Genomic DNA, 14,690 nt, shown 5'->3' with positions numbered 1-14,690 from the left:
CCTTCGGTAAATTGTGATATTTCCAACATGAGCTTACAGGATCAATTAATGAATCCTGTCCCTTATTTCAGCATTCTCCGCAAACTACTAGTCAGCTATACCATACTTAAAAACAACAAACTACCATGTCTCTCTTATGTTAATCTCAACCTCCATTAGTTTTTCCCTTTCTATCTACATGAATGCAACCCACAAATTCTCCATATCATATCTAAGAAATGGAAAATGTCCCATTGACCTGGTCTCTAAGAAGACTATCAACATTCTGAATTTCTGATGAGCTTTAATAGCTAAGCTCTGAAACAAACTCATTAAATTGCCCCTCAGAAGCCCAATTTCATTCCTAAATGTTGCTACACAAATTCCCTACCATCGCATCCCCAAGTTTTACAACATATATGGTGACAAATATTTCTCTTTTGAATGGTAAAAATATATTATCTAAAGAAGCAACCTTATCCAAAAACAAAACCCGACAACTTACATAGATGATGACTAATTTTTTAAATCCAGCAACACATCCACCCAAGTAAGTTTAGAAATAAATAAGAAGACTCACTATTTTATTGCCAATGGTATAGTGCCAAACACAATAACATCCCTCGATCCTTCACTCTGAAGGAATGAAGTCAAAAATGTTATATGAATAACAGGAATTAAAACTATTGCAATAAAATAAAAAGAAAAAGGAAGAGATCCCTTACCAGAAAAAGAAGACAAAAATTGGTCACAAACAAGGTACCTGCCTCATTAGTATTAACAAGAAAAATGCCATATCCCTGGAGAAATGTATGCATGTAAATGAACTTTGAACTTTGAGTTTCAACAAATATATCCATGGAGTGTTTTCCTTTTTGAACGTGGTCAAATCAAAATTGTTAGTCATGCTTTTGTTTTCTTTCTTTTAGATAAAAGGTGAAGAAGGATCACACAGTTTATTAAGAAAGCTAGAAGTGAATACAACAGCCTGCAGATCCAATCTGAAATATGAATTAGCGATTTCATTTACTATTGTGTTAAACCTAAACATTTACATTTGATCCAATCGAACTGTAGCTCCAACCATGCATTTTCTTTAAGTCACGAAAATCACTTGAAAATCAGATAACCTATCCCATCAAATTAACTAGCTAACCACCAGATCAACTAAGAATAATCTCTACGGATTGGCATGTCAATTACACAATTGATTTACTATATACAAAGGCATGTAGCTTCACGCATTATCCAGTTTTATGCGGGATGGTTAAAGTTTTGGCATCCCATTGATCCTTCTCCTCCATTAGGAAATTGGGGTGGAACTGTCTGAACTGCTGGAACGGGCACGGTTTCCGCCACAGAGGTAGTGATATCGTGGATGCTCGCCCTCTTCCTTTCCTTCTTAGTGGAGGATTGGCGAAGGTAGTACTTTTGTGCATGACTTGCCACTTGTGTTGGTGTTTTGCTCTGCACCAAATTTCTGGAGATGCTCCTCCAGTCACCCTTGCCATATCTCTGGAGACCAATTAAAAATAACCTGCAAGAGATAATTTACAATAAAAAATAAATATTTAGCCCAAATAAAGGAAAATGGTTGCATTAGGTAGCCAATTGCCAACATAAAACTCATCTGATCAAACAAACATATGAAGGGAGTGACACCAAAATTTAGGTCTAATTTTTCAAAGTGACAAAACAAGAGCCTAGAGCCTATTGAACTTGGAAGGTCATGCAATATCTTCCTTGCATAACTAGGATCAATTTTGTTCAATGTGATAAGATAATGTCCTGCTTCTTAAAAGTATTAAAAAAAAGGTTCCACAGAGGAGCAATGACGAAAAGGTCGATTTCTCGCAAGTGTTCTGAGACAACAATATTTGACATGCACAGGGCACAATAATATTTGACATGCACAGGGCATAGCACTCTGGTTCCCTGTTTCATAAGCTGAAATCTGTTACTTTGAGAGGGGGGGCTTGTGAAACGTGTATATAATTTCTAAGATATAAATTAATATTATTATATGAAAATAACTATCTTTTCCAAAAAATCTGGCTCTGTTTTCATAATCTTTGTTTCAGAAAAGAGAGCCCACTACATAGCCAATAGAAACAGAAAGAAACATCCCTGCCAATTTTGATGCCCAACAGTCGATCACTTTAAAATCGTGCTATATATATAAACTGTGTGATCCTTCTTCACCTTCTATCTAAAAGAAAGAAAACAAAAGCATGACTAACAATTTTGATTCGACCCCGTTCAAAAAGGAAAACACTCCATGGATATATTTGTAGAAACTCCCAAGTTCAAAGTTCATTTACATGCATGCATTACACATAAAAAAACAACTTGAAAGAGAAACAATATTTTCCCTGCTTTCTAAAACCCTACGCAAAAGCGCACGTGCATCATCAATTATTGTGGCCCAATGTAAGCTGAAACCAATCCAATTTATATCAAGAAACCCTAACAATTAGCTAGATTCCCTGTTTAGTCTAGGAACTAAAAGCAAAACAAGACCACAACTCTTCAAGAAACAACAAATAAACGAAACAACAAAACCTGTTCGGCAGCCAAGAAAATCAGAATCAAGAATTAGATACAGAAATTAAACACGTATTACGCACTCGTGTTCTCGTTTAGTCCAGGGAATTCCCTTCTTCTTCTCGGCCTCGCACTTGGCCCTGGTCCAACGCGGAATCTGAAAGCAGTCCGAGTACCCCGGCGGCTCGATCCGCCCCGACTCGATGTCGTTCAAGTCGTGAATCAACCTTTGGTAATGCTCCAGCACCGCCTCCGGCGTCTTCCCCGGCAGGTAGCCGGCGATCTGGTGCCACCGGTCCGGCAGCCCCTCTGGCACCACCAGTAGCGCCTGCTCGAAGACCTTGTCCTCGTCCCGAGTCCATGTCCACCGACTCGCGGAACACGCGCCGGACACCACCATCAGCGAGCTTCTTCTCCCTCTAGGTTTTCAGAGATATTGTTCTGAAAAATAATTGATATAATTATTTTGAGAACTAAAAATAGTGTGCGGCGGCGGCTAGAGGCGGCAGAGAGGGAGGATGCAGCGGCGGACGGCGGTGGTAGGCGACGGCCCTGCAGCGGCAAGCTTCAGAAAGGGCAGCGGCGAGAGGCTTCAGAGAGGCGGCGGCTCTCTTCTTCTCTGAAGCCGGCGGCGAGAGGCTGAGGCAGTGCGAGGAGGCAAGAGGCGGCGATGTTCTTCCCTAACGGCAGCGGCGAGAGCCGGAGGAAGCCAGAGACTTAAGCGCGGGGGAAGAGGTTGTGCCGCTGTGGGCTTCTTCGTTCTTCCCGCTTCAATACGCAGTTAGCGTTTCCAGAACACTTAAGTATTTATAGGTGTGTTTTACAATTTATAATATAAAAAAAATTAATCTACATATATGCACAAATTTTTATATCTTTTAAATAATTACTATTTTTCATAATACCATTATTTATATATATTAATATAATATTACACAATTAATACTAATTTTATTTGAAATTAATAATAATTATAATATTGCACAATTAATACTAATCTTATTCAAAAATAATAATAATTCTAATATTACACAATTAATACTATTATGAATTATTATTGATTTTTAATATAACTATTATGGACTATTATTTATTTTAGATAAAATTATTATAAATTTTATATTATTATATCAGTTTAAGTGAGATATGTAGCTACTCGACAAGAACTTGAGTAATTTTTTTTGATATTCAAGTAAATTATAATTTTATTATATTAAAATTTTTATTTAATCAATTAATAATTTAAATTAAAAAACTCATACTCTATTTGCTAATTTTTAGTTTCTTATTCAAATAATGTTATTTGAATAAGAAACTAAAAAACTCATGCTCTTTGTCGATCAACTCTTTGATTATTCAAATAATGTTATTTCATCATATATTTGAATAAAATAAATATATAATAGACTAATCTTTTAAATATTTAGGTCTTACTTAATTAAAAGAAAAAAATTAGTCAAGTACAACTTTATTCAACTAAATATTTTTTTATTCGAATAAAATGATAATTATTCTATTAAATTCATACACTAATTGATTAATCTTTAAATCACAACATATGATATCGTATCATCAACACATTCTAATGGGGAGAAAATATATTAAAGTTTTGCATTTAATTTTTCATCGTCGAAACATTCTTAAAATTACACTAAACAAAATTTAATAATATTATTATAATAATTTAAAAAATGATAATTTTATATTAAATTATAGTTTTATAAGATTATGAATAACTTTATTAATGAATTTATAAACGAACTTCATGAATTGTTCGTGAGCCTCTACTTGAACCAGTTTGTGAGCTAAGGAATCGAATTTTATTGAATTTAAACTCAGCTCAATTACAAATTAAAGTTTAAAGTTATACTCAAATTCAACTCATTTATTTTAACGAAAGAATTTGAATGAATTTTTAACGAATCTAACATCGAGCTGCTCATGAATGGCTCTATTCATTTGTGTCCCTAATTATCACACTTTATTTTCAATAATAAACTATTTTATTAATTGGTGATAAATATATTGTATTTTAAAATATTTCCTCAGTTGAAATAATAATTTTGAAATTACAAATAAGGCATAATAAATGTGCCTCGTCAAAAGAAAATGCATTATTGCACCTTATTTTTCAACAATAAAATATTTTATTGATGGGAGATAAGTGTAGCATATTTTAAAATATTACCTCAATAAATATAATCATATAATTACTGAATATATATTAAAAACTTATTTTCCTTTTTTAGGTAAAAATATTAAATCAAAATAAATTTTATTTAATTTTTAAATAATTTTTTATTTAAAAGCTCAAATAAATTTATTAGAAAGTGGTTAAGAATAATTTTATAAATTTCTTTTAAGTTATTTATGAATTTCTCTCTTTTACCTTAAGTAGTAGACCGCGACATACTTATATATGTAACACTACATAATTAGAAACAAAGTTTAGAGGGAAAATATAATAATACTTCTATTTTTTCATATAGTGGAAAGAGTTTTTATCTATTTTATGATATATTTTCATCATTTTAAGGGATTGGATCATTCTATTTCCGCCCAACCAAATATAACATAAAGTTTTTCCACTTTAAAAAATTAAAATTTATCTTTGCTTTAAAAATTTATTTGATAAAAAATAAAATTCCAAGAAAACATACTATATCTCTATTTATCTTTAATTTGAAAATATTATCTTATTTAAAAATTCAAACAATTATCTTTATTTCAAAAATAAAGATTAAGTTAGAGAAGAATTATGAATTGATTATCCAAATTATATATTTAAATGTGAAAATTTGTCTAAGATAAATCAAAATAAAATATTTTAATTAGGTTTTAATTATTTAAAAAAAGTAAATTACACCTAAACTCTTTATAGGTTGAATCATTTTGACGAAGACTCTTGTGGTTTAGAAACAACTTTAGAAGGTTGCCTAGTTTATATTCTTTGCTCGAACAACCCATTTGTTATAAACATCGTTAATTAAACATTAATAATTTAACTTTGATTAATAATATTAAAATAAATTTACTAATTAAACTCTGATTAATAATATTAAACTAAATTTAAACAAAAATCAAAAAGTAAATTAAAACGTGCCTTGTCACCATTAAGATGGCTTCCAAGAGGAGTTCTTCTACATGGCCAAATAGATTGACAAAGAGTGTTATTGAATGAGAGCAAAAAGACCAAAATGTCTTTGTTCACTTTGTAAATTTGCAAAGTGGGGCACTGTCATGCTCTCTCCTCTCATTTTTCATGGCTACCGATGCAACCACTGCCTCCTCGTTGCTTTTGCCTCATCACCTCGCTATCATCGCCTTGCCTTTCTGATCGTCACTGCATTCTTGATGGATGGAAGATGCAGCGATGGTTGACAAGGCAAGGTGGCGAGACGACGGCAGTGAGATGAAAGAAATGGCAAGACGAAGGTTGCATTGGCGGCTATGGAAAGGGAGAGGAGATAACAGGGCAGTGGCCCACTTTGCAAATTTGCAAAGTGGGTGTAACGTCCCGTAAATTGTAAATTAATTTAATTATAATTTATTGTGTAATTTAATTTAAAAAATATATTAATAGGTGTTGTTAATTGATAGTTATATTAATAATAATAATATGCATAAGTATAATAATTATTATCAAAAGTAAAGGGATCAAGGGGTTGCTGTAGGATTCTTCATAATTAATGTATAAATTAAGGGAATGTATAGGAATAGAGTAGCGTGAGGTGCTGGAGTGGTCAATTAAATAGCAAGCTCAAGCTATCATGCAAGATTAAAGAAATGGACTAAATTAAATGAAGATGCAGCTAGCGCAGGTGGCACGCGTGGAGGCGGGCGCAGATGCGGGTTCGAGACGCAGGGGGGTTGCGCACGCGAGGCTAATTTATTTCAGCCACTGGCGTCCGAAACGACGCCGTTTCGATGAAGCGGTGGCCTCCCCAGCGGCTGCTCCAGCGCTGCCACGTGGCCGCGTCTCATCCGCTCATTTTTGCCCCTATTTAAGCCCGATTTCAAGCGTTTTTCTTCCAACAAAACAGCCAGCAAATTGAAGAAAAGAAGCAACGTGCGCGAGCTCGAAATTTGGGGGATTTTGGTGAAAAAATTCAGATTTAATCAAGTTTAATCGAAGATTTAAATTGTCAAGTATGTAGATAAGCTAATAATAAATATTTTGTACGGTCGAAATTTTGTTTAGGGTCCAATTTTGTTAATTTTGTCAAATAATTTGGGTGTTACAATTTGTATAAATTTTACCGTGTTTGGTCAAATCAAGTCTAAGGATATCTTCATAAATGCAAGTTCTTTACGCCCTCCTTAACGTTCCTTTCGTTGTCAATTTATTTAACCTCATTTTATTTGTTTCGGCCGTTAAACGATTATGGAATTTTTGAAAGGTTTATTTTAAATTTAATTTATTAAACCGGCCTCGTAGATTTTATTCGTTGGTTGTCTACGGGGGTTTGTGCCACCCCCATGCCTATGGAAATGATGCCGTACTCACCCGGGGTTAGGTTCTTAGCTGTTCGGGTATTATTATGGATTTTGGTTGTTTATAGGCTAGAGCGGTTGTGCAGTGGGGGCTAGGATCAGCCGATCGGTGACAGAGTGACTGTTGTACGGTCTTTTCTAGGCCGTCAGCTAGTCTCTCCTATTCACTGACTGTTGATCGGTGCCAAGCACTGTTGACTAGCTCTGCCGTTACGTGATTATAGCATGACTGGTATCATTTTATTCTTGTTGCATGTTTTGGTGTACACATGGTAACGGGCTGCATGTTGGGGTTTTCATGATCTAGTTATGCTTGGTCACGGACATCATAACTTAGTTATGGTACATCCAGCACGAGCATATGCATCGCGTGTGGTTTACTATATGGGCGGAGCATGACTTGATGCCTGGATGTATGGGCGCCAGTGTATCACGTTGATGCTCACTACGCTATTGCATTGTTATGTGCATTGCATGGTTATTAGTAGTATTTAGTTCTCGGACGAGAGTACCATTCCGAGGAAGCCCATGGCTCGAGTGTCGGGAGTACCGACATGGACACGGGTGACGAGAGTACAGACCTGGGACAGCACGTACAGGTTTGTTGGAGATCTATGTTGCCTTTCAAGGCAGCGACATGTTGATATGAGACTTGGGTGCTAGGTGTCTTATGTGGGCCCCAAGGGCCGGTATATGCTTTTATCATGCTGCACTATTATATTGTAGTGTCTCATGGCTTGTGTGTATGTATGGGACTATGTTTGGGGTGATCTCCTCTTCCATTCACGTTACAACCTTCATTTTCTTTTAATTTGCCAAGTCTTGCGACTCACCTTGCTTTCCATCATTCCAGGTAAGGGTAAAGCGAAGGCCGAGGGCGAGGATCGTTCCACCTAACAGCCAGCCGTGTCGGTAGGGTGTACATTTAGCTTGTCCTCGTTATCTCTGATATTTTGATAGGATTTTTGTCTCTTATTTTTTACTGTGCCAGGTTGTTCCTTGTATGTCCTATTTGTTGGCACATGGTCTGTATATATTTATATACTCCATGATCACTATTCCAGCGGGGTACTCATGGGCATGCATGTATATCATTTTGCTTCCGCTGTTGTATTTTATATGTATATATGCCAGAGTATTTTTGTCTTATGTTTGTTTCTCTTCCCTTATGTAAGCGCTTTCGTTCGGATAGACCGGGTGGTTGGGATATCCGGGTGGGGGTGCTTACAGTGGGCGAGAGCATTTTGGTCTTTTTTCCTATTTGGTAAGCCCTTGTAGCTCTCAAGAATTTTCCCTTCCAAGAGTTAGTCTTGTCTCCCTATATTTCATTAACACGAGTAATGGTTGAAATTTTCAAGGGTAAACATTCGATCAATTCGATTATAGAACTAATCGAATTATTTGAACTAAATAGATCAAATTTATATAAAAAAATTAAATTAAATCGAATCAATCAAATAAATTCTCACACTAAATAAACCAAAACATAAAAAAAAAATAAAAAAATTGAATTGATTAAAAAATAAAAAAAATCAAAAATAAAAATAACAAAGTACAAAAATTATGTCATTTTTGACATTTTGATCGACTTGGTTATTTTGTTTTTTTCAATATGAAGATTGAATTGAATCAAAATTGTTGAAATTGTCAAACTTGAAAATCAAGTAGAAGTGACTTACAATTTGAACTGAATCAAACCAATAATTTCGACCAATTTAATTTAATTATTTCACTTTAATTGAAATGCTGTTCAGAATATTGTTGTTATTAATTGTTATTGTTATTGTTATTAAAGATTCTTGTTGATAGAAAAATGAACATTGGTCATCAATAGAAAAGATGGTCTCTATGCTGACTTTTTTTCATTTTTATTTTTTAATGAATAATCTCATAATTCTTTAATAGAGATAAGGATTAAAATTGAAATTAAGGACTAAGTGGCTTAATTAGTGCTAAAAGCTAACAAGAGGGTTTCCAAGCAAAAAATATAAACCACACATATCTTCAGAGTTACTTTCAAACTATAAAAGATTTTCATGCAAATAATCTAAACTACGAGAGGTTTAGGGGCAATTTATTCTTTTAAAAATATTTTAAAGATTTTCAATCAATTAATAGTCATTTTATAATTTTTTAAATTGAAAGAAAAGCTATCTATCTATTTACCCTTTTAAATATGCAATTGCTTTATATTACTTATTTCCCGTACTCTAGAAATCAGAAAATTCAATGTTTTCGTAATTCCAAGGTTCGGTCTGATTTCTAGAGTGTGAGAGAGTGCGAGGAAATAGAGTAATATAAGGTGGTTGCATATTTAGAAGGATAAAAATGGGTATTCATTTTAGGTTATTTTTGTTATATTCAATTTTAATAGAAAGTGGCTGTGAAAAAGAAAACACATTATTGTAAATATAATTTTTCTACCTTATAAGGTGTTTGCTTATATAATATAATAATAAATAGATATATACGTATTCTTTCAATTTAAGAAATTATAAAGTGACTATTAATTGATCGAAATTCTTCAAAATATTTTTAAAAGAATAAATTGCACCCAAACCTCTTGTAGTTTGGATTATTTGCACGAAATATTTTTATAGTTTGGAAGTAACTCTAAATTAAGATACGTGTGGTTTTATATTTTTTTGCTTGAAACCCTCGTGTTATCTTTTAGCACTAATGAAGTCACTTAGTCCTCAATTTCAATTTTAATCCTTGTCTCTATTCAAGAAATATGAGATTATTTATTAAAAAATAAAAATAAAAGGTCAGATTCTCTAATGATGACCAATGTTTATTTTTCTATCAACAACAATCATTAATAACAATTAGCAATTGGACTTTAGGTAATGACAATAATATTCCCAAGGGTAAGTAATATTTTGATTAAATTGAAATAACTAAATTGAACCGATCGAAATTATTGGTTTAGTTCAGTTCAAGCTGTAAGTTAGTTCTGCTTGGTTTCTAAGTTTGACAATTTTGGCTAATTTGATTCAGTTTGGTTTTCATATTGAAAAAATCAAAATAACTAAGTCGATTAAAATGTAAAAAACGACGTCGTTTTTGCACTTTTTATTTTGATTTTGTAGTGTTTTTTTCATCAAGTTTTTGTATTTTTAGTCGGTTCGTTTTTTTAATTTTTTTTTTGTTTGCTCGATGTGAGAATTTATTTGATCGATTTGGTTTGATTTAGTTTTTGATATAAGTTTGGTTTATTTAGTTCGAATAATTCGATTAATTCTCTAATTGAGTTGACTGAATGTTCACCCCTATAAATTCTATCATCACTCGTATTAATGAAGGATAGGGAGATAAGACTAATTGTTGGAAACCATCTTGATTGTGACAAGGCATATTTTAATAAATATTAAAATAAATTTACTAATTAAACTCTTATTAGAGTTAGGGAGAAAGAAAACTCCTTAATTCTATCTCCCGAACTCTAGAGTTCAAAAGTTTTGTGAGTTTGTATTTTTTTTTTTCTTGTTCAATATTAAATTATTGAATAATGTTATAGATTCATGATTTATCCAAAAGTGAAATGAAGTTGTGTTTCTCGTAATATATATTTTGTAATATTCATTATATATTTATATATTTTTCATGTTTCATATTGATTGGGCAGTATCTAATTCTGATGCAAACTAACAATAGTAAATAATCAATAAATAATAAGTTTTGTAGCCAAGGCTGCATTGGGGTTTGGATGTTTCAACATCTTCCCCCTGCAGCTCTGAATCGCGTCTTCGTCGTCCTCGTAAAGCATCGATTGAGTTGTTAGGGTTTGAGGGAAAAAGTGACTATGGAATGCGTGTGTGCAATGGCAATACCCTCAAAGGTATTTTGGAAAAATAATAGCTATAGAGAATAATTGAGTGTTGCTACAAATAAAAAGCGTAGAAAGTGGTTCTGGAGAGCAAAACACGTTGTTGCAAATAAAATTTCCCTATAATGCATTGAAGTTTTTTTTAATTTCCATAATACCCTTTATAATTTTTATATTTTAAAAATATCCCTAACAAATATTTTTGATAATTATTTTAAAACAAAGAGGTTTTTGGGAGATTATTTTTTATTTAAATATTAAATTTATAGTAATATTTCTCACTATGCAATTTTTGTGTTTGTTTAAATTTTAATGTTCAGATATTATTTTTATTTAAATTTTAAATTTATTACAAACCTAATAAATAATTGACAATGTATTCTGTAAATTAAAACTTTGAAGGAGGACATTTTGGGAATGCCAGAGTTTCAGCCTACCAAAAAGGATGTTTGTTTAATTAATACGGTTTGAATATACAAAAATGTTTTTTTTTTGCATTTTAATTTTAAATTATTTTAATATCTAAATAAAATAATTTATGATATAATTTTAAAAAATTCAAAATACTAATACATAGAAAAAAAAAAGTATCATTCTTTTGGAATATTTGAAATATTCCTAATTCCTTCGGTTTAAAAATATTGGGAATACTCCTCTATTTTTTTTTTTTTAAAAAGTATAATTCTTTTGGAATGTTTCAAAGATTTGAAATATTTGAAAAATTAGGTAAAGCTCAAACAGGGCTAACTGTTGGTCCCTTGACACACACAATGGCCACTCAAGGGGGTGGGGGAATTGAGTGATTAAAAACTTATTGAATCGATTCTTTCTTTTTTAAAACTCTTGAGATTTTCTTATACACAAAATACACTTGTTATAAATATATATGTTATTTGGAAATGATAGCAATATAAATACACAAACAATCACAATATAAATACAAGATATATAGTGGTTCGTTGTATCCAACACATACTTCACTCTCTCAATGTCAAACCGACACTTGAGGTTCCACTAAAATCACCACTAAGTTTCCACACAAAAGCACCTAGCAAACTTGTTCATCCCGAGGTTTCCCCTTAACTCACCCCGAAAACTAATACAATACAATAATACACCTAGATTACTTGGGCTCTAGGATGCCACTCACAATCCACAATCTAATACAAATAAATCAATCATATGTCCAACACACTTGGACTACAATAGATATCAATACATGAACAATATATAAGGCAAAATGAAATGATACAAGTTACCAATAAGAAGAAAACTTCTTCTTTGCCTTGAGGCTCCAATGGATAGATCTTTGAAGCTCTTTGGGCCTTGGATTGCTTTGATTGAGTGCTTGAGAGCTTGGGTGTACTTTAAGAAGATAGTAAATGGTAGAGCATTAGCCTCCTTCAGATTTCTCCTCTTGATATTTATATTGGAGCTCCCAAAACGACCTGCAACGGCTCAAAAAATTCAACCGTTGGAGTTTGGCAATAGACTGCTCTAACCGATAGTCGACTCCGCGACACCCATAGTCGACTCTTGCTGTCGACAGTCGACTCTCGCTCAACCCACAGTCGACTTTCTCACAGATAAAAATATTATAATTTTATAAAAATATTTTTGCAAAACAACTCCCCATATGTTTTGTACTAATAGATACCAATAAAACAAAAAACACAAAGATTTGTTTTTGAAAAACATGAACCAAGGTTTTACAATGAAAAACCATTTGAAAGGACATTCCTCTCTCCCTTACAACTTACCTCCCCCTTAGACATACCTCCCCCTCATTACATACTTCTCCCCATTTTTTGAAATCATCAAAAAGAGAAAAGAATTAGTACAGAGAGAAATATAGGGAAAATAATAAAGCAATGAAGCGCAAGGGATCAGAGCATGCAGAGTATAACAAATAAGTAGGAAATAGTGGCCAAGCAATCCAAGCATATACACTAGCCAAGAGATAAATAAGATATCAATTAAAACAAGTGGCTAGAATTTTATTTATTTTTGCATACCTTTGATTTGAAACAAGAAAATGATATCAATTTAAAGTTGATACCAATTGAAGCATTAAGACCAAATGATTGAAATGATGCCAATTTTTTTTTTTTTAAAATGATATAAGCATTTTGAGAATAATTTATGAATGATGATACCAATTGTTTCATAAAAGAAATATCCTCTTGATACTATTTGTTGGAGAACAATGAAACAAAAATAATATTAATTTATATCAATTGATAAAACAATGATGCACTAGGATACCAAATGACTTTAAGCAACATATTTAGGCATACTTATATTTAAAACATGATGGGAGATGAAAATTTGATCAAATAAACTCATTTTCTCCCGGAGACTTCAGGAGAGTCGACTTCCAAAAACGGACAGTCGATTGTGAAACTTACACAGTCGATTGCAACAATGTAGTCCTGAAAAAATCTTCCTCCTTTTAAAACATAGGCCAAAAACAATTAACATAACATATACCAATATATTCTACAAGGCCTAAAACACATAAATAAAACATTTAAGCACATAGAACATACAACACATTTAGACCATTTCAAAAATAATTTTTTTAGAAAATAGGGACTAAAATGATCAAAACCTCATTTTTCTTCCAAAAGACCAATTTTTCTTGCATTGAATGACTCCCAAAAAAAATCTATCACAATAGATCATGCAAGTTGGATCAACAATGGAAATGAGGGTTATCTTACAAAATCCCAAAAATTTCAAACATTTAAACACTATGGGATAAGACCTAAACTAAAGCATAAAGGATTTCATTAAGCCCAAATCTTTTATATGCCACAAGATGATTTTTCACATTTTAATGCATTTGGCAAACTTAGATTTCAAGCCATATTAATTTTAGAATTTAGGAATGAGGTGATTACCCAAAAACCAAACCTCTCCTATTCTCATTTATTCCATAGGCTTTCCATCCTATTTTTGAGAGTGATGTCTAAATCATAGAACTCCCCACCTCTCTTGTGCCATAGTCTCTACTAAAACAAATACAACATGTTTCCCATGTGGATCTCATGCACATTGGCACACATAAGGCTAACTCTTAGCCTTAGGCACCCATCTAAAGATGGGACCTTTGGCTTTTGGCTCTTGAATGCCCTTTGCCTTTGTGTTGGACCCTTTAGGAGGATCTAAGGCTCTCATTTGTTGAACTACCCCTTTTGGCACCCAAATTTTAATTTCATTTCTCTTAGGGGGTTGGGGAGTCCATCTATATGGTTTCCAAGATTTCTTTTGATATTTTGGCTTTGACTTTGGTTTTAGGGGATTAGAATTCTTTTTCACAATTAAGCTTGCCAAAGACTTCTCTATTGCACCCTTTTCTAAAGTGAGGTTAGAGTTTTGAGATTTTAAAAGCAATACTTCTTTCTCCAATATGGGGAATTTTTCAAACATTTTATCATCTATCTTTGTTTTATTTTTCTTTTTAAGCTTTTCTTCTAAAGACTCATTTTCTTCTTTGAACTCCACAATCTTTTCTTTTAAGATTTCTATTTCATTTTTCAAAGACTCATTCTCTTCTTCAAGATCTTCTTTTTCCTTAGCAAAATATTTCTTTGCATTCTTGAACTTCTTCTTAAGAGACTTAAATTTAGCAAATAATTCTTTAAATGCCTCTTGGAGTTCATCAACTCCTACATTTTTCTCTTCTACATCCTCAAAGGTCATGAAGCACACTTGTGCCTCTTCTTTTCCGGATTGGGAAGATTCACTTCCATCCCATGCATTGAAAGCATGCATTTTTGGATATTTTGAATGTTTCTTCTTCTTATATTTCTTTTCTTTCTCTTCTTTTGGATACTCATTT

General features: G+C 32.6%; 1 protein-coding gene across 2 annotated transcripts in view; it reads right to left on the bottom strand.

Moving 5' to 3' along the window:
• The window catches only part of LOC127811336 (protein RADIALIS-like 3), a 30,214-nt gene extending 26,917 nt beyond the window's left edge, over nt 1-3,297 (bottom strand). The window contains exons 1-2 of one of the 2 annotated variants that reach the window (XM_052351087.1): nt 2,607-3,297; nt 975-1,516 (exon numbers count right to left, since the gene is read on the bottom strand). In XM_052351087.1, coding sequence (XP_052207047.1) covers nt 1,234-1,516; nt 2,607-2,923 — 600 coding nt within the window. In that variant the 5' untranslated portion in view covers nt 2,924-3,297 and the 3' untranslated portion in view covers nt 975-1,233. Of the gene's footprint in view, nt 1-974; nt 1,517-2,606 lie in introns of those variants that run through there. The other variant, XM_052351088.1, reaches the window with a different exon arrangement.
• Between the last annotated feature and the right edge of the window lie 11,393 nt (nt 3,298-14,690).

This window comes from Diospyros lotus, chromosome 10 (genome assembly GCF_014633365.1).
Source record: "Diospyros lotus cultivar Yz01 chromosome 10, ASM1463336v1, whole genome shotgun sequence".
NCBI classification, from domain to species: Eukaryota; Viridiplantae; Streptophyta; class Magnoliopsida; order Ericales; family Ebenaceae; genus Diospyros; species Diospyros lotus.
This window is presented reverse-complemented; position numbering and strand designations above follow the sequence as displayed.